General features: G+C 39.2%; 1 protein-coding gene across 2 annotated transcripts in view; it reads right to left on the minus strand.

Annotated features, from left to right (window-relative positions):
• The window catches only part of LOC138060890 (protein mono-ADP-ribosyltransferase PARP8), a 121,028-nt gene that overhangs the window by 60,084 nt on the left and 39,165 nt on the right, over positions 1-21,779 (minus strand). For both annotated transcript variants that reach the window (XM_068924659.1, XM_068924658.1), the window contains one exon: positions 4,564-4,601. In XM_068924659.1, the coding sequence (XP_068780760.1) occupies positions 4,564-4,601 (38 nt within the window). The remainder of the gene's footprint in view (positions 1-4,563; positions 4,602-21,779) is intronic.

A 21,779-nucleotide genomic window follows, 5' to 3' on the forward strand; every position in this document is an offset into this window, starting at 1 on the left:
CCGCCCTGCAGACGAGCAGCTGCACTGCTGCACGCAGACAAGCACGCGGGGCTTTCCCAGCTCACCACCTGGGAAACAGCCACGTTCTGTCACATTCACACGGCCCTGCTGCGTCTGACGCTCTCCCACACCTTCGCCTACTTCCACTCTGGCATTGCCCCATGAGGTAATTCGAGTAATCTGCACGCAGCTCAACGAACATACTCTGCGAGGAGGTAATTGGTCCTGCAGACTGACAACGCTTTTCCCTGAGCACTGCTCTCCAGTGGGCATGGTAACTCGCTCCATCTGTTCAGCCAGCGCAGGCTGTGTCTGCTTGGCTACACACTTGGCACAGCGACACGTTTTAGAGCCACAGCATACTGCGAATAAAATGGGGTGCCCCCAGCCATCTGCCAGCATTTACTCCTCACATTTGTCTACTGGCATCTACGCCCACCGGCCCTACAGACATGCTGCAAACTATGCCCCCAGGATAGCTGCGTCTCACTCGTCCCATGAATCTCTGCCTTGCCTCTACTTGTGTTTTCCACTGTCCCATCATCATTTCAGCCTTATCACACCGGGCAGTTCTGGATGGTAACATGTGCCTGCTACTTTCCCAGGTTTGGGCCTGTGGCATAGTGCTACCAATGTGAGGCAGTACAATAAGCAAGGTCATCATTTGGCTCTAGGTATACCTCATACAAGATATATATGGATGGATGAAAGGAAATCACATGCTAGAACTTATTGCTGTGGTGTATGAAAAAGTAGGAAACACATATATGAAACAGTAGGAAACACAAAAGTAGGAAACAATCTGTGCTGTACAGAATATAAAACTACCAAGATATACATATAGGGAAAAAACAACTACTCAATAACAGGTCTTACAGCTTTTAATTACATTTTTATGTCCATTGTTTGTCATTCTTTCTTGGCAGCTGGATAATAACTTTTCACTGCCAAGTTTTTGTTTTCCTTCTCCATTTGGCAACCACTGTAATTTTTTTTCTTTACTTCAGTCAGTCTAATGAAACTTCAGATTAAGATAATGGTTTTGGTTTACTTTCTTCAACTTCCAGCTTCTAATAAGCTATACACTGGAGCACCTCTCCTCTTCAGCAGAGCCTACCTGAACCTAACGCAGGGATGCAAGAAACTACCCCCTGCCAAACGGGTTCTTTCCATCACTGCTGCTATCAACCGAGTTCTAAGGGGAGGGTGTTTCTGTTAACGTGTGTGCAATCCATAAATCACTGAGATAACAGACAACAGCAGTTCTACAAGTTTTTGACAGCCCGCATGTATCACTCAGAACATTGATTCATTAACAAAACGCTTGCTACTGTAATGGTTCTCACAGGACTCATGATCGATTCATATTAATGGAACTTCAGTCTACTCATTGCTGTTAGAGTCTGTAACTGCTCCTTAGAAGTACAGCTTTCCCCCAGCTGTTTCAACATTATGAGAAAATGGTTACAAAGCTTTTTTACTGAAACTGTTTTTACCCACCTCTAAAATTTTCACTGATATTTTCACAATTTCAGCAAAGTATAAATGACTTGGAGACATTACTGTCTCAACACCATTCCTACTAAGTTCTGCAGTGTGTCTTTATAAGCATACTTTTAGCTTTCACTTACAATTATGAAACTTTCAAATACCTCCCATTATTTAAAGTTGTCATGTCCTATTAGAGATCTCATAGCTATTATTTAACACTCAGCTGTTTGTAATCTTTTGGTGCAACTATGAACCAGTTCAGCAATAGATCACACTAATCAGTGCCAAAATGATGACGCTAACACAATGCAGGGAGTTAAAATATATTCAGTATCCAAAGCTCTTCCTATAGTATCTAAAATTTACTTGTGGTAGTATCACTTCTAGCTGAAAGAACATCAGTTGTAGAGTAACTTAATCTCTTCTGTTTTCATATATCTATCAAGTACACTGGCAATTTATCTGACGATCAACTCTGACAGCCTCCTGAATTTCCAAATTTGTTCCACTGTGTATTACACACGCTCAGTCTCTAAAGTATACAACTTTGATACGTCTACGAGCTAAGGCAGTTAAAACTTGATCTGTAAAGACTTATCCTATGATAAATTTTATTTGATGAGTAAATGCCCTTCTGAACTCCCTCAACTAGTAGCAATACTTGAAGATCATCTTGCAGTTGAGGAAGATACGAGCACAGAGCTTTCCAGGGCTGACATCATCATACCTTGACATCTCCCTGAATCATCCCTTAAAATACAGGCTAGAGAAGAGAAAGTCACAGTCAGCAGCAATGTTAAGTTAGAGGTTTAGTACACGGAAGGCAAGGAATCTGCTTCACCAAGTCAAAAGGAGTATATTTAGGCTCAAAGCTGTAAAACGGCAAAAAAGTCATTATCATTCCTAACACAGTAAACACCTCTTCATCACAAAGCAAATGTACATGCTGCAAAAGCTTGAGATGTGAATGAAATCAGCTCTTCCACAGGCTTGAAGGTTTAGATTTTAATCAGTAAACATGCACAGCTGCTTTACTCCCCCTCAGCAAGTTAGCTACAACGTAAAATGTTCAAATTCTAGCTGGCTTTAAAATACAGGGGCTGATAGCAGAGAATATTCAACAAGTTTTAGTGACACTGATTCGAAGTCATTGAGCCTTGTAGACCATCAGGGCATGCTGCAAACAGCACCTGTATAAGAGGTTTTAGGTCTGTCAGATGTCAGAGTCTGCTAGGAAATAAGATCTCATTTGCTGTGGAACTAACTGCTGGCTCAGTGTTCCAGTTTTGTAATTTAGTGTAGGGGTTCCCAGAGATTAAGTTCTGTGCTTTCACAAAACCTCACACCCTTAAAATGAATAAATCAATTGCTGACATTTTATAAAAGAGAAAGTTAACGACATACGATGCAGATTTTTTCAGCTATTTGTCCCTCTTTTCACTGTCAGATCAATGGAGCAATCAATCAATCAAGTTATAATTGGTATGACTGTGTTTTTTATGAATTTGTTTCTCCAGTAACTACCTGATTAATAGATTAGGATTAGTAGCAGTTTTTCCTCTGCTGGTGAGAAAAAAATCTCTCTCATAAAGACTGTGAGCATTCTTTCACAAAATCCGTCCTGTTTAACATCAATACTGAGACTGACTTCTCTTTGCATCTGTTTCAAACATTGTGATGTTGTGAACAGACAGATATAGTACGCTCCTGCTTATCAGTGAACAACATCAAAGCTATACTTTTCCAGAGATTCTAACAGAAACAATAAGTATTTATTTTAGAAATATTACAGAGATGTTACGGATAATCATCAAAAAAGGCCAGAGGGTTTCATATCACTTAGTATATTTACACTGTTAACTACTACCAGGTGCAGAATTCAGAAGGTGCAGTCCCGCAGTACTACCATGTAACTCTACTTAGGCACTTCCTTGTCTGCCCTCATCTCAATTTCCCTCTCCTACTTCTTGTAACCCCTATGCCTCCAGAAGTACTCATGCAATGTCTTTGTGAATGAAATCAGGGAAATAAGAGAGATATGGAGCTACTGGAGCAAGTCCAATGAAGGGCTACTAAGATGATTAAGGAACTGAAACATTTCTCACATCAGGAAAGGCTGAGGGAGCTGGGACTCTTCAGCCTCGAGAAAAGAAGACTGAGGGGGAATTTGATCAATTTGTGTAAGTATCTGAAGGGAGGGTGTCAAGAGGATGGGGCCAGACTCATCTCAGTGGTGCCCAGTGACAGGATGAGAGGCAACAGGCACAACCTGAAACACAGGCAGTTCTCTTTGAACATAAGGAAAAACTTCTTTATTGTGAGGGTGACTGAGCACTGGAACAGGCTGCCCAGAGGGGCTGACCCAGCTTGACCAGGAGGGGTTGGACTAGATGATCTCTTAAAGGCCCCTTCCAACCTCAACCATTCTGTGTTTCTGTTAAATAAGCTAGCTAAAGAATATCTTCTCTTTCTGCTTGGTTGTATTTCTTGTGGATTCCCCTTGTCTAGTTCAACCCAGCTCAGGGTATAGCAGTAAGGTAGGAATGGGCAGCTAGGAGCAGCTCTGCAAGTTTACCTTACCCGAGACTTACATATACGCAAACCTTCAGGTCCAGCAAACCCTGAGAATTATCAAAGCACATACCACAGGCTTAACTTTAAGAAGGTGGGTAGCTTCATTAAGGCTTGACGCATTGAAGTGTTTTGCTGGACCAGTGCCAGACTGCTCAGTCTCTTGAAGCATCAAGCCTTATCTACCTTGCCAAAAAGGAGTTGAGCACTTTCAGATCCCTGACACTGATGGCTCCAGACACTGCAAGTATCACAACCCCTGGCCCCAGGAAACTTGTGAGCGACGTATTCTCACCCTGACCCAGCTGGCAAACGATGCCTGAAAGGCAAACCACGCCTGAAAAGGAGAAATGACTGTGAAAATAATCTAACTAATGGAGAATGATTAGCAGAAGGATGCACCTGGAACACATTAACGCCCTTTCAGATATTCTCATCTGAATATTGCAAAATTGCAGTAACATGCATACATGTGTCATGGACAAGAATGTTGCACTGTACCTGGGTAATCCTCAGAGACATGCACTGAATAGGACACGCTGCAAAAAGAAAAAAAAAAAGAAACACAGAATTAATAACAATAACGTTAACTCCTGGCATAAGATTTTCTTCCTCTTCCTGTATTATTTTAGGTTTATTTATTGGTTTCTGACAGTTTCCAGGACAGGAAGTAACAGCTATTTCGACAGCTTTTGAAGTGCTCAGCTAAAAAAAAAAGTCATGCCCATTTTGAAAGCTTACTTTGCTAAATTGGCACATCTTGAATTCAGCATTCCTAAAAAGAATATCAAGAGATCACACTGAGTCCTGCTAGTTTTTTAAGGTTAGCATACATCTTCATTTTGCATTAAATAAATCCAACTCTGGAGCATGCTGAAAGCTTTCTGTTGTATAATTCAAGTTCTTTCCCTTTCTGACTCCTATAAATCGCGTGTGTCAACCTACACATTTAAAAAATACATGATGCTCATGCCTGTAGTGAGTTAAGCAGACACACAAAGGCAGGATGGCAGAGTTCTCTGAACAGATTTTCGTATGTAGTGTATGTACTGTACATTGCTGAAACTTGATACTTGATTCAGTGGATCATTCTAAATTAGGTGAATACAACTTCTATGTAGACTATAAAATAAATCTATGTATGTTTTTTTCATTTTCTCTATCAAGGAGTTCAGTTAAGTGAGCTCTACTTTCATAATTCAATGACCATGAAAGGCAACCACTAAGAAAAGGTACGTCTCATACTTTCTTCCATAAGTGGATCTATTACAGCACAGCTCTGTCAGCTGTTTTTGCAGATAATTTATTCTAGCATAATTCATTTTATGTATTGTTTGATTAAGAAGCAGAGATGCCTGTTTCTTCAACAGCTGCACATGTTCACATAAATGGAAGCAGAAAGAAGGTTTATTACAGCTGACAACACATTTAGCCACACAACTCTGATAGCTTCAGTCATGCCAGCATTAAATCCCATCATTGCATAAATTCAACATTTTGTGATTTTTCTATTTTAGTTATTTTTCAGACATCTGGAACAGGCAGTATCTACATCCCCTCATCTTGGAGCATTTTCCCTAAAGACATGAGGTACTTAAAGCTAAATAATCTGCAATGGCATTAGCTGTCACTATTTCAAAGAGAACATTCCAAAAAAAGGGAAGATCACCCAGTGCAGGACAAGAAAACTTCCCGAAGATGTGTTTGTAACCATGATTTCTTCCTTCTACCACCAAAAGAAGTCCTTCCAAGTAGAATTAAGAATAATAAAAAAGTTCATCACAGTGAGGGTGGTCTAACATTCAAACAGGGGTTCATAGAAGTTGCAGAATTTCCACACTTACAGATATTCAACACTCAACTGGACCTGGCCCTCAGCAACCTAATCTAAATTTGGAGCTGGATGTAACTTCAAAGTTGGTTTTGCTTTGAATGGCGGGAGGAGCAGATAACCTTCACAGGTCTCCTCCCACCCAAATTACTCTATGTTCCTATGTGCAGAAACCCTATGAAAGTTGTTTCTCTTCCTTCTTCTTCATCATGTGATATCTCTGACAGAAGCATCTGCGCCCACATTAAATGGAAACAAATGTGAAAAAAGAATTCTATACAGTCTTGTGAGATGGAACTAAAATGAGAAGATTCATGAAGATGAAGGTTAAAAAATCATCTCAAATCAGATTCTGTAATGATTGCAGGCAACTTCAGGGTCTAACCCAGAGCCCAGGGAATCCTGTAGCGGCCTCGCTACTATGATGAACCCCTCAGAGAGGAGAAAGGAAAGGTAAAAAAAAAGTATAAAGTAAAATTATTCTGTCATCTCAGTAATAAAAATTCCCCCCCTAGACAAAATTTTGCCACCAAAATGTGATGTCATCTCCATCTGAAAAAGCATTAATGGAATATCTAACTGCCAAACCAAAATCAAACGATAAAATGCTGGATATAATCATGGAATCTGATAGGCCTAAGCTACCACGTCAGAAAAAAGAATTTAAGGGAGATGTGAGCCAAAGCTTACAGAATAAACTTATTAAAAATAGAATGTTTACTTCAAAAAAAAAAAGCAGTTTTGATTAGAAACACGAGTGACTCAGTTTTAAGAACTTAGTTTAAGGTTCCCAGCAGAACTATTTGTTTATTATGCTGGGTGTGGTTAATTTGAAACTGCTAGCCATTTACATGATTAGCCTCCCCACACACAAAAAAGGAATGTCCATTTGTTCTTCTTCTATTTAAATTCATACTTTCAGCACATGTGGGGATCCCTGTGCTGCCCTCTCTTGAGTGTCCTCAGATCAGTACACTCTGAGAAGTACTGTGTCAGAGAAAGCTCTTAAGGGAACAGCTCTTAGATGGGCCATTCCTCTCACACATATTTGAACTCATAGTTGGTGAGAATAAATGGCTTGTTTGAGCCCCCTCAGAGTGGTGGTACTTTGCTTGGGCTTGTTAGTTATGCTCAGACTGTGGAAACAAAAAGCCAAAATAAAAGAACTAAATGGAACAGAATTTCTTTTTCTGTCCCAGCGTACCTTGTCACATATGATCACATTTTGGCACACTTTTCTATGCTCAGGATAAACTTTCTACCAGTTGTGCACCTGCTTTATCAGAAGACAAAACATACCAGACTAATGAAGGTCTCTCTAGAGGTTCCAGTCCTACAGTCACTGAGACATTTTCCCTACTGACTTCAAATAAATTTAGAGCCAAGACAGAAACATAGGACTGTGATGGCTTAAAGCACTTTCAATAATCACAGACCTCAGTGAATATGCAGATGTTAACACCCCTCAGTATTAAATCCCCACAGAGCTAAGGAAAGCCTTCACTCAAGCAGCTTTCTTGTTTAAGTACTCAGAAATGCAACTGGAACTAATTTAGGCCTGGTCTCCACATAGAAGTATAACATGATTATTCCAGTGAAGAGTGTGATTTTTCCTTCTGGCAGTGCACTTCTACTGTACAACCCTATTGCGGTTACATCGCTATAAATACAGCTTATAGCACTGTAATTTATTTCCATTCCCATAAACACATCCCAATCAGCCAACCATCATCCATGCCTGTTCAGGTATATTGCTTTAGCTACACAAAGGTAGTTAAACTCTTGGGTGTAAACAAAGCCTCATTGACCATGTTATCTCTGTTTTATTCAACTTAGATCCTTTGCAGAAGGAATCCTAAAGTACATATATTTCTTGATCTTTAAGCTCAGAACAACCTTCATACTGGAAATGGTCCTGCAAAATTTTTCTTACTTAGCAAACAATAAAACACCATATGAGAGATATCATGTTTCACTGCTTATGAGATTTTAATGTAAACCTCTTATTGCTTGAAAAAATATTCACATGTAGAGCTCCTGCCTTAGTTTAGTAACAATTCTATTTGCGGTGCATTTCTTGCAAATATTTTCTAATGTGTTTCAATAATACCATTTCTTTCTGTAGAGAGATTATCCTGTAAAGGCCTATGTGCATTTGAGAACTGATTCATAAACTAGATGAGGATGAACAACATAATTGCCGTTTTTCAGATGAATCTCTTCCATTTTGAAACAGAACAAGCAGATCCACCTGTATTTGACATTAATGTCTTAAAGCTGGTTAGAAAGGCATTTTAGCCTGTGTAGATTCACAATTTGCAGAGTCAGGATCCACATCTACATAACTTAGCAAGTAAACAGATTATATGCCACCAGGAACATAAATTGCTCTGAGATTTGACAGAGGTAGGACTAAATGGCTTTCAGATATCCCTGAAAAACAACTTTTTAAATGATACTAAACCACACTCTTATACCATAATCCTGAATGGGCTTATATCTTGTTGGGCTCTATTAATCAGCACAGAGTCCAAACTGGTTATACTACCAGGCACAGGCCAGTAAAAAGAATGCCAACATGTAAGCTACTGGGCAAAGAAAAAATGCCATGAAAACTTCAAAAGGTAGCAAAGCAAAACTTACTGAAACAAAGTATGTTTATCAAAAAAAAAAAAAAAAAAAAAGGAAAAGTAACTGTTTATTCCCTTAAATATAACAGTGTTTTTGGCTTCCGTGTGTTTAGTGCATATGAAGAGAAATGAGTGATAGCAATGTTATTCCATAAGATCAGCTTCCTGACATAAACTTGTATCAGCCATTGTGCCAAGCTTTATGTCTCTAAAACAATTTGCAATTGTTTCCTGTGCCTAGAATTGTAGGTTTTATGTATCATGGTATAAACCATGGGATGAGGCATTCATCCTAAAGCCACAACAGTGACGCTATAGCTGAAGTACATGACGTGTCATCCCATCAAATTCACATTATCTCAAATCATGCCACCTGTAGTTTCTCTCTAGGAAAGAAACCCTTTAAGCTGAATTTCCAGCTGTTTTACACAGCAGGAACAGCAAGAAGCATCTGGCACAAGTCTAAGATTTATGCCTACGCAATAGTTATGACAGACAATTTAACTAGCTCTGTCCCATGGCAAAAGCTGACTTTTTGCCTTATTAAGTGTGGAAATCGTGATCTAGTTCCTATTCCAGTTTTAGTTTCTTCTCCTACAGACAGCGATCCATGTGCTAATGTTGTAGCTTAAAAACTTGTTCAAGAAAGGAAACAATCTTTTTGCTCTGTAGACGTTTATGGCAGTCTAACATCAATCTATAACACAACAGAAAAGATATAACAACAGAATAAATATGACCTAATCTCAATGGGTACGGAACTACATACACTGAAGAGATTATGTTTTTAAGCTATCCACAACCCTAGATCTATCTCATCAATGAATTAATGCAAGAATTTAAAAAGATCCACCAAGGTCTGTTCCTGAAGAGAATTCTAAGACTTAGCGTAAGGTATGGACAAATATGTAAGATTAAATACTACTCTGAGACTATATGCCAGGGCCAACTTCTGAACACGCTGATGAGCTAAAAGAAAGGTTAGTGAAACTTTTTAAATAAAAATAACAAAAATACTAGAGAAAACTTTGGACTAAAGGCCTTTTTAATGACCTGAATATTATTTCTGAAAGCACAGCATGATATAGGCCCTCCCTACTCCAGATGAAAAAGTAAGATGGAATAAGAACAAGGTTCAGTTGCACGGATTCAATTGAAATTGTATTCTCTTACCAATTGTTAGCTATAAACTATCACAATTATTACTTATCTTATAATATGAAACTGAAGAACAACATTTCATGAATGTCCATGAATTGTATAGAAAAATTTTCCATTGCCATCTTCACCCTTTTGTTTCATTAGCTTCAAAAATTGTACAAATCCTTCAATGGATTCCTATCATTTTCCTTTAGCCTTCTCTTCTACCTCAGCAAGATGACAGTTTGATAGTGAAGCCAAACCCTTCCTATTATTACTCTTCTGACCGGGGTATTTTTACAAATCAAAGGAATCTGGTTCGTAAGGATTCCATCCACAAACACAGGTCATTCTCTTTTCTAGTAGCTGATCTGATAGGCAGTTTGAAACTTAATAGCTTGGAAATAAATCATATCACAAGTACAAGGTGGAAATTACTATTTTCAGAAGATGTACAGTGGGACACCCTCCAAACTAAACTTCCAGATTGCATTCCTGAAATGTCTGATATATGAACAAGTGCCTTGAGAGTTGGTAAGAGAGAAAAATATTTATTTCTTGACCACCTGAAAAACCAGGCAGGCTATTTTCACAAAAGTTGTGGAATACATAGACAGAAAAAGAAACAAAATCCATTACTCATTCTTTCTTTCTCTCTCTCTCTTTTTTTTGGTAATTGACCTTATTTGAATCTTAGCAAATTCTCTGAAGAGAATCACAATTCTAAACTAATGGTTTAACATTCTGTAGAAAGTTTCAATGTTACATCTTTCTTCCACTTTGTACAAAGATCACATACATGCAAGCAACAGCAGAAAAGACCAGCAGCCTTATATGGCCAAGAGAGCTCTTCAGCTTAATGAACAACCAGCAAAGCGGGCAGGAGACCTGCATGGATGAGCAAGGAACTCCTGGCAAAACTCCAGCAGAAGAAGGAAGTCTACAGAATGTGGAAAAGGGGACAGGCCACTTGGGAGGAATACAGGGACGTTGCCAGAGCGTGCAGGGATGCGACAAGGAAGGCTAAGGCCCAGTTGGAATTAAATCTGGCAAGAGATGTCAAGGACAACAAGAAGGGCTTCTTCAAATACATCAAGAGCAAAAGGAAGACTAGGGAAAACGTGGGCCCGCTGCTGAATGGGGCGGGTGCCCTGGTAACAAAGGATACAGAGAAGGCAGAGTTATTGAATGCCTTCTTTGCTTCAGTCTTCACTGCTAAGGCCAGTCCTCAGGAATTCCAGACCTTGGAGACAAGACAGAAAGCCTGCAGAAAGGAAGACTTTGCCTTGGTTGATGAGGATCAGGTTAGAGATCTTTTGTCCAAACTTGACATCACAGATCCATGGGCCCTGATGGGATGCACCCACGAGTGCTGAGGGAGCTGGCGGATGTTATCGCTAGGCCACTCTCCATCATCTTGGAAAGGTCCTGGAGATCAGGAGAGGTGCCCGAGGACTGGAGGAAAGCCAGTGTCACCCCAGTCTTCAAAAAGGGCAAGAAGGAGGAGCCAGGAAACTCCAGGCCTGTCAGCCTCACCTCCATCCCTGGAAAGGTGATGGAACAGCTCCTCCTGGAGGTCATCACTAAGCATCTGGAGGACAAGAAGGTGATCAGGAGTAGTCAGCATGCATTCACCAAAGGGAAATCATGCTTGACCAATCTGATAGCCTTCTCTGACGGAATGACTGGCTGGGTAGATGAGGACAGAGCAGTGGATGTTGTCTACCTGGACTTCAGCAAGGCTTTTGACACTGTCTCCCATCACTTCCTCCTAGGTAAGCTCAGGAAGTGTGGGCTAGATGAGTGGACGGTGAGGTGGCTTGAGAACTGGCTGGATGGCCGAGCTCAGAGGGTTGTGGTGAATGGCGCAGAGTCAAGTTGGAGGCCTGTGGCTAGTGGTGTCCCCCAGGGGTCAGTCCTGGGTCCAGTCTTGTTCAATATATTCATCAATGACCTGGAGGAAGGCGCAGAGTGCACCCTCAGCAAGTTTGCTGATGATACTAAACTGGGGGGAGAGGCTGACACACCAGAAGACTGTGCTGCCATTCAGAGGGACCTGGACAGGCTGGAGAGTTGGGCGGAGAGGAATCTCCTGAAGTTCAACAAAGGCAAGTGCAAGGTCCTGCACCTCGGGAGAAATAACCCCAGGCACCAGGACAGGCTGGGAGTTGACCTGCAGCTCTGCCGAGAAGGACCTGGGAGTCCTGGTGGACAACAAGTTAAGCATGAGCCAGCCATGTGCCCTTGTGGCCAAGAAGGCCAATGGGATCCTGGACTGCATTAGGCAGAGTGTTGCCAGCAGGTCGAGGGAGGTGATCCTGTCCCTCTCCTCAGCCCTGGGGAGGCCTCACCTGGAGTACTGTGTCCAGTTCTGGGCTCCCCAGGACAAGAGAGACATGGAGCTCCTGGAGAGAGTCCAGCGGAGGGCTACAAAGATGATGAGGGGACTGGAGCATCTCTCCTATGAAGAAAGACTGTGAGAGCTGGGCCTGTTCAGCCTGGAGAAGGGAAGACTGAGAGGGGATCTCATCAATCTCTACAAGTATCTGAAGGGAAGGTGTCGAGAGGATGAGGCCAGACTCTTCTCTGTGGTGCCCAGCAACAGGACAAGAGGCAACGGGCAGAAACTGAAGCACAGGCAGTTCCATCTGAACCTGAGGCAAAACTTCTTTCCTGTGAGGGTGATGGAGCACTGGCAGAGGTTGCCCAGAGAGGTAGTGGAGTCTCCTTCGCTGGAGATATTCAAAAACCATCTGGATACGATCCTGGGAAATATGCTCTAGAGGACCCTGCTTGAGCAGGGAGGTTGGACTAGATGATCTCCAGAGGTCCCTTCCAACCTAAACTGTTCTGTGATTCTGTAATTCTGTAACACCATCATAAGACAAACCTCCTAAAATCCCAGTTTGGAGACATTCTAAATTGCACTTTATGTTGAAATTAGCACAAACAAAACGACTATAGAACAATTGAAAAATAAGCAGAAAGCAGTACCAGATTACTTACAGTTAGGCCAGACAAATTTAATGCAAACTTTCCTTTTGGTGCTGCCAACTGTCGCAGCCATGAGTGAACGATAAATGTTAATTACACTGATAATTTATGAGTAAGTGAATTAGCAAAATACTTGATCACTTGGTATCTACAACTATTATGTTATTAAACACTTTAATACCTCTCTCTGCAGCTCTACAAAAAGAATGCAGTCATGCTATCAGAGCAGCAATCTTGCTATTCCACTCTGGGGCTTCTGAAAGAATCCAACTCACTCTGCACACATCAGCTAAGGGCTACACTGAATCCAACTTTCAGAAATGCACATGAAATTATGGCAGCATCCTATTTTTGTAATTAGGTAAATTATTTAATCAACTACTGTTAGTATTGACTTCAAAATGTCTTTAGTTAAAACATATTGGAGACTTTAAAATGTATTGCAAATCACATTTATAAGTGAAGTAAATACTATTTAAAAGAACCAAATAGAAAGATCAGCAAGTACTGCGTTCCATTCATTCAAGATATCTTTACAATAAGGTCCAAGTAATGTTACAAAAATGTAAGTAAAAAAAGTTTCAGTTGCGTAAAATGCTAACCACAAAATGACACACGTCTCTAATTAGATACACAGAGAGATGAATAGGTAGTTAGAATCATGCCATTTAGAAATATGGAAGATAGCACATATCACATGATTCTGAAAATAAAAGCTTGCATAAAGCCATTTTAAATACAAACAAATATACAGGCTTTTTGCTCTTGCACACAGTCTAATACATGTTGAAGCAAAGGATCTTTTTTTTGAACAGTGAAATACAAATCAATGTCATTAAATAAAATAACAATTACTGAAAACAATCATGTTTATCTTCTGGAAAGAGAATTAAAAGTCCTCCCAAATAAGACAGAAATTAAAAATGAATGGACATAAATTCTCATGCACAAGTTAGCACAGCCATGGAAAAATGACCATTAACCAACTGCAGCAAGAATATTCTCACTATACTAAAATATATTTTCTTTTTTGTTACTGAATTTAGGACTTGAATTAAATCCCGCCAAGATCCAAGGCAACCTCCAGTACTTGACAAAGATTACAGAGGAGCTGCACAGGAAATACCAGGCTTCCACCTCTGCCATGCTCCTGGTATTTCTACAAACACGTATGTAAACACTTTGCTAAAACTTTCAAGAAATGTTTCAAGCAGTGCAAATTTTGGTGAGCATTTTTTTTTAATTTTTTTTTTTTACTTTTGCAGCTTGCTTTACAACTGGACTGTGACTATCAAATCATTTCAGCTATCCCATTTTCTGGATTCCTTATTAAAACAAAGCTCATAGATTTCAAACCAGCTTTTTAAGTACCCTCTAAACTGTTATGAATGTGCTTGTCTGGATCTCAGCAATTTGTTTTCAGATATATAGGCCACCTTAAACCTCTTTCTGAAGCACATTAGTTCAACAAATTTTTGTTTCCCCTGTGATCCAGTAATTGATGACCCAGCAACAGTCACCATTATTTGTGCAACGAGAAAGAGCCAAGTACTTGCAAAGAATCAAAATTTGTTGATACACTCCTTATTCCTTTCACTATATACCAAATTTCCCTATGGTGCACCTGCAATTATACAGAAAAGAATAACAAGCGACTCTGAGTAATCTTTTCCTCTGGATGCTGGAGAATGTATGTATGATGACATATGAAAAGTCCTAGGCAACTATAACATTTCTTATTGATGTCAAATGGAAACTATTCCAAAGACATATGAGCAGTGTCGATACGTCAAAAATGGCACTGCTTTCATTTCCTGACGTACCCTAGAGGAACAGAGGTGCTGAGTCAAAGCTATTAGATGTCTGCATTTGTCACTAAGAATAATTGTGCTACTGGACCTTTTACACAGCCAAAGTGCATCTGAATCAAATGGGGAACGTTATTCATAAAGTGCTGCTTGATTTAGCATGTTATTCAAATAAAGGGGATACAGAAGACTGCAGCTCAACCATTTCCCTTTTACAAAGCTTCCCATGAAAAAAGCATGACAACTTCTAGTAAACGTACAGTGCTCTACAGAATTGTCTCTCCAACAAGCAACACAGGGGAACTCCAAAAAATAAAAATAGTATTACTACTAGAATAACCAAATCAAGGAGAGCTGGAAAAAAGTGTGTGCTTTCATAAGAACCACTTGTTTTTCACATAGAAGGAAATACACTAACACATGGCCACATGTGCAAAGCCAGGTGGTCCAAAACCAGACTGTATCAGAACTATGCAGAGGCTGTGTCTTCTTGCAGTCACCTTTGTCTGACCAGTTCCAGCTCCCTCCCAATGTATCCACAGATACTCTTCAGACCTCTCTTCTATTCTCTTCCTTCTCTTCACTAATCCTATGGGTTTGAATTCTGTCTCCTTATTCCCCATCAGCTCTTCATCCAATTTCAGTCCTACCCAGAGCTCAGAACAAACTCTGGACGGTAACCTCTCAGCTTAGCTCAGGTGGGGCCAGAGCAGTATCAGAGCCTTTAGTGATCTTATTTCCAGGGCTTTTTACACTGTTCGTAATCTTTCTTTTTTTAAAGAAAGTTAGTTTTTCATCTCTTCAAATAGTTTCGTTTTCTTTTGGAGCATTACTGTCAGAAACAGCTACTTGACATGCTTCTTTTTAGAAGCCAGTTAAGAGTTATCTCAAAACTCTAAAGTTTTGGTCTGCATTCTTCCTATTGGAAGGGTGCTCTCAGGATTACTCTCTAGACTTTATTTCTAGTAACTCTGCTTTCAATTCATATTTCATTCATGTAATGGCACAGCAAATTCTGTCTAGCCCCTGTATGGAGCCCCTAGCTGGAGATTTTTCCAAATAAAAATAAAAGGAAACAAACAAAAAATATTTATCGTCCCAAGGAAGAGACAAATGAAAAATTGCAAACTGAACAGTTATCGTTTAACAAGAATTATTATCCAATCCTTTTAACAAATAATTCTACTCACTTGCCAGTCATTAAATACATAAATAAAGCTTTAATAAATCCATAGGAACATGCACTGTTTACCTTCACCAAGTCATTAGCAAGTGGAAAAGTTCCTTACTCTTATGTGCAGTGTTTGGCTAAAGAACAAAGTTCTAGGTATCCTTCTTAGATCACTCTACCTATTCATTAATTAGTTGGCATTTTGCTTGTTTGTCTAATGAGGTGTGCGACAGCCACTGCTGTGTGGGGAAAAAATAACAAATTGAAACCCTATGGTTAGTCAGTTCTTTTAGATATCTGATGGCCTAAGAAATTTAACTTTTTTCATAAATAAAGTCCTAATACTTCCTGGTATTGCTGAAATGTTCTATTTTTTGGATCAATATATATTCTTCTGTAAATTCCATACCTATAGCTTCCATTAACATCAATACAAACAGAACAAACAACTTCCAAATGTAGCATGAACTTCAAAGTACAACCTTTATGAATACTTTAAACTGGTATTGCATATCCTCGCACACATTCAGCATATGAAAATGACATAGGGCAAGATTTTCAATAGATGTTTACCTATGAAATAATACACACCAGTTTATTCAAATCAATATAATGCACTCACATAATACAGGTCCTTGTGGATACATAACAGACACTTAAATTTATCTATTGCTCACAAGTACACGTAGTCTTCTGGTCTGATCAACAAGGTGGTGACTGGGACCTCTGAAAACTGCTAGATCATGAAACAACACTAATCCATATTCTACATGATTGTTATTTCAAGGCAACAACGGTTGTTCCAGACTCTTATGCCATAAAACTGCAAGGATTGTTTGCAGAACTGAAGGACTGGCTCATCTTGGTGTCCCATTACGCTAGTATGGTCCAAACACACCACTTTTGGTAGTTAGAGATACAAAAGCTGCCCTCGCTTCCAGCTGTTTTTGCCTCATTAGGCCAATAGAGCCATAACTACAGTGGTGCAAGGGACAACATGAAACGAGAGTGGGTCATTCTGGCCTCTGGATCCACAATAGGATACCTTTAACTTCTCTGCTACTATATCGTGAAACTCCTGCAATCAAGAAGAGTAAATAAAACAGAAAATTCAGTGAGATGACAACAAGAAAAGACACTTTTCTTTCTTTTTCTTTTTTAGGCTATGACAGTTTGAGAGTATAGGTGAACTAACACTTTAAATACAACATGTAGTCCTGGACATCCTTAGCATCAGAAAGATTCCAATAAACTGGAGGTAGTTCAGGCACCATTGCAAAACAATCGTCGACCTGGTAGAACAGGCCAGTGAGGAAAAAAATTTAAAGATGTTCAGAAAGCTGGTTACACATAGTGTGGCAAATCAATGAGCAAGTGTGATGGAAAATACAATGGCGCTGAGACATGTTTTCCAGACTGCAAACATGAAGATGGATATCATATTTATATGATGGCCTGATGGAAAATGGCAAGCCATATTCAGGTGAAATTAGAGGGAAAAGTATAACTAGGATGAAAATCAGAAACTGTGAACCCCATTAAACAGTGAATTAGTCTTCTGAGGAAGTGGTAGAAGGCTAATCATATAGTCATTTAAAATCAGTCTGGAAAAAGAGCTTAAGTAAAATTTATGGAACAATTTTGCATTGGCAATGATACTAACTAATATGTTTTCCATTGCTACCTTCAAAGCTGTTATGAATGGGTAAAATGTTACTTGCATTTCTCACTAGTAGCTCAGAGAATAAAGTTGTAAGCTGACTATGACATTGATGATTCAATGTGACTCATGGAAAAAATTTCAAAGTATACCCCTTGTGCTATAACTCAACAGCGTGCAGAACAATAGTAGCAGGAAATTTGAGTTCAAGAGCTTTTCATGTATTTGAAGTGGCAGCATCAGTTAAGATCTGAAACAGTTCTCATGAATTTTAGCTGGTCCTGAACATCAGACTCTCTGATTTTCTCTTCATGACAGAATGCAATAGAAAGCACACTGCACTTTTTTTTCCCCCTCACATTAAGCACACTTAGTAACAGCCCATCCAATAGGGAATAATTCCCAAATATAAGGGCTGTTCTTTGAGCCAAAAACCAGCTACAAAATGCATGACTGATCACAGAATACCATATTTCATACCATATCCAAGGAATCATACCTGAATATAGTCTGACAGACATTCCTGTAGAAAATGCTAAACAAACCACAGAATAAACAAATAAAGATAATTTTAGTATGTTACCCCAACATGCAGTCAGAGTTTGAATATTATTTTAATTTGTAAAGATACATTCAAAAAAATCCCTTCACTAGTCTTAATTAGGTCCCTGTCTTCCCATAAAACTAATTACATGTCAGATGAAACAGCAGCTTAGGAAGCCCGTGTAATTCTTGGAAAGATAGAGCTAGATCTATTCTCAGCTCTGTTACTGTGACTTCGGAAGTGCCTCCCGGCAAGAAAAAATGCACATGCTTTTAAAAGGCTTTCAGTAATTACAGAGTGTTCAGACACTGATTTACCTTTCATGTACGCTGAACCTCTAGATCTTCAACAGAAATCAGTGGGAACCTTTGGCAGTTTTGAAAAATGAAGCTTTACAGTCCAGATTTAAAACATAATTAGGCAACAAAATTTGTGCAGAAATGGCAGTTAGACACTTGACCTGAAAATCCCATCAGAACATATCCACCATTCTAGATAACTCAGTGTACTCACAATTTATAAAAATGTCTAATTTATCATGGATTTCCATAGGAGTTTAGGTATCATAAAAGGGAGTTGGCTACCTAAGCACCTTTTTGGAGGCTGGCATGTAAATACCTTTGGGGAATTAGCCAATTGAAACTCAAGCCAAGGCACTCAAAATCAGCACATACTTTTCAAAACACATGGAAGCCCCATGGAAGTCAATAGCCAAAATTCTCACTAACTTCAAAAAAAGTGAGGGTTTACCCTTATTTCAGCTTCTTCATCAGCAAATCTGCAATAATAAAATGTCACAGACAATATACTCCCTTTGCCCCTTCCTTACTACTCATTCCGTTTGCACAGTGTAGCACACTTAGCCACCAAAATGATCACCAAAACTTGGAAAGCATCCTGAAGACAGGAAATGCCCTGTAAGTGCTAAGTTTTATAATCAGGCACGCTTCTATTATGACGCATTTCCCGTAAGTCTAGAGAATGAGAATTAACATGTCCAGAAAACTTCAGACTTCTAACGAGAGACTACAAACAGCACGTTTCACTAATACAGAACTCTTAATCTGAAGATCTCCTCAGAGCATCCAATACAGAGATACGAATGCTGACTAATATAAGAAATGTGATAGCAGAAAGAGAACAAAAAACAATTATCCTATAAAATAAAATGAATAAAAAAGAAAAAGATCAAACAACAGAGAATAACTCCCTCCTTTATGCTTTACTGACAGCACATGCACTTTCAATGACATAAAGAACTGTTCAGCCAGCACTGCCGTTTACTATAAAGTATCTGTGGAAGTAGTAAAGCAGCTGCAAGTGCTTGTCACCCTGTTAACTGAGGCCATTTTACCGAGGAACCTAAATATAGAGATTCAGAAGTCTGAATCAGACATCTACATCTGAAAATCTGGGCCAGTTTTACTGAGATCTAAACTGTTTTCTCGGGCATGTCTGGACACAGAAATATACGTGGCACTGGTAAGTGAACTGCAAAGAATCTGAACTAGACAGAGTTAAAACAATGTAAACACAAGCATTTGGGAGTACTTTCTAGTTTGAGGGTGAGGGTATAGGGTTTTTCTTGAGGAAGTAGAGTTTACATAGGAAAAACTTTTGGGAATATTTTCCTAAGTGGGTGGATGCACTGCATTTTAAAGTCCTCAAAAAAATTCCCCTGAAAAACCCACCAGCAGGCACGGGTCAAACTGCCCACGTGCTTACACAATTACTTATCGTCAGAAACTTCAGTGATATGAGCACCTAGATCAGTAAATATACAGATGTTCTCCACAGCCCAGCCGGATGCTATAGGACTATTGTGAAGGCTGCTTCTGCAGAATGGAAAACTAGAACCACAGTGGCAGAGTGACTATAATTCGTTCCACTTTGAAAAGTCACCCACTTTCCATCATCTGATGCTGTCATTAAGCCCAAGAGAAGCAGGATAACTGTTCAAAATTACTGCCCGGGGTGAAATGGAACAGTAAAGCTGTATCACTTATTTGTACCCAAGAAATTAAAGGAAAAATAACAGTCTCCTTTCACACAGGGACATATGTAGCAGAGGGCTTGAAAAATATAGCAATATTTTACTACTTAACAAAATACTTACAGTGATATATTAAAGCACAGAAATTACTGCTGTAGCAGAGTTCATAAGGTATTCATCAAAACACATTTGAAAAGCTGCAATGAATTTTTGCACCATATGGGATCCAATCTCATGAGGACTTTGCCACTTCCTGGAACATGCTAAGCGTTCCCAATCCTTACCGAGACCTTTGTGGGAATAGCACCTTACAGGATGGGGCCCTTGAATGCTTAAAGGACAATGTAATCTCAATGACTGCATCAGATCAAGCAGCATTAATTAATAGCATTTAGCAAGAATGTGGTTAGCAATGTTAAATGTAATCAAACAAATTTCAAGGTTTTTTTTTTAACTCAAGAACTTTGCGCTGACTGAGTCAGTTCCCCCACTAGTTAACAGCAGTTGAGCTGAGAGAGGGAGAAATAAGCCTGTCTCCCTCCAGAATTTCTCCAGTTGCTGAAGCATCAGAGGGCACACATATTGCTCTCTTTCTTGACATCATTCTCCCTCAGACTCAGTGCTGGGGAAACATTAACACGCATGTTGGGACACAGCTTTGGTGGGAAGCCAACAGATATCCCTCCTGTTTTTTAAGCGGGGAACAAACACGTAGGACATTGAAAAGTTTCAACACACACACACAGATAGTCAGTGGTAGACAACAAGCTGGTATCATAAGCATCAGCTGAAAGGTACCCTTTCTCCTACAAAGTTCTTTAATGCTGGCAAAACTGTTAGCTTCCACAAGATACCAGCCTTTCACATTGACTGATTCCTGCTGAATACATGTATTTTCTATCCTCAAGGGAAGGTTTAGAGTTGACTGAGTTTTGGATAAGTTTTTCAAGTCATGAGCTATATGATCAAAGTGTTACATCTACCACCTGCCTAATTTAGCAAGCTAAGTCAAACTATGAATATGTCATACAATAAAATGAAATTATAACTAATACAGACAACACTGCTCCATTCCACTTTGCAAACTGCAAAACCCTTCCACCTTTTCTTTTGAGGTAACAAAGTAGAATGGTTTACATGAAGACAACTGCTATGTATTTTCAATAAAAATAAGATTTTTTTGTTTTATTTTTGGAACATCCTCTGTATATTTCTTTAAAAATATTCCACCAAACACAGTCACAGCAGTTGATGATTTGATTGCTGCTGGTTGGCAGTCCTAGGGAATTTTACTCAACACACATTCCCTAAAGTGACTCCAAATAGAAGTGGATGAGTAATAATCAGTTTTATTTTTAAAAGCTTGAAGATTTTACTACCATTATGGGCTGTAAGTAATATCATCGACAATGGGAATAAGAGGCCCTTCCACTGGGAATAAGAGGTATAGCTCTTATTATTAGGACACTGCATTTACACAAGAGTTTACTGAGCATGAACATTCTTGCATAGTACTACCAAAAGGACTCATCCTATTATGGCCATAAGCTTTACAGCAGTGGTAAAGCCAATATATAGACCTTGCTGATACAACAGCGCTATAACAATTGTGTAAGGAAAATTGAAAAAAAACATACAGTTAAGTGACTGATTTCTTTAGAGACAAACAAATCCTCTGCATAAAGATTTTTTCTGAAAAAAATCCTTGCAATATGGATCACACAATTATGAGAAAGAAAATTGATTTTGCAAAATACTCTTCACGTCAGTAACAAATCTTAGCTTTGATGAAAAAGTAGTATAATTCAGATTCAATCATCTCTTAAAAAATAATTTGTTGCCCCTCACCTTCTGTGAATTCATCATGTCAATCAAACGTAATGAACAACAATGTAAGGCATGCTACATCTTTCTTACATCAAATAACTTTCCTCACAAAACACTGA

This window comes from Struthio camelus, chromosome W (assembly GCF_040807025.1).
Source record: "Struthio camelus isolate bStrCam1 chromosome W, bStrCam1.hap1, whole genome shotgun sequence".
Taxonomy (NCBI): Eukaryota; Metazoa; Chordata; class Aves; order Struthioniformes; family Struthionidae; genus Struthio; species Struthio camelus.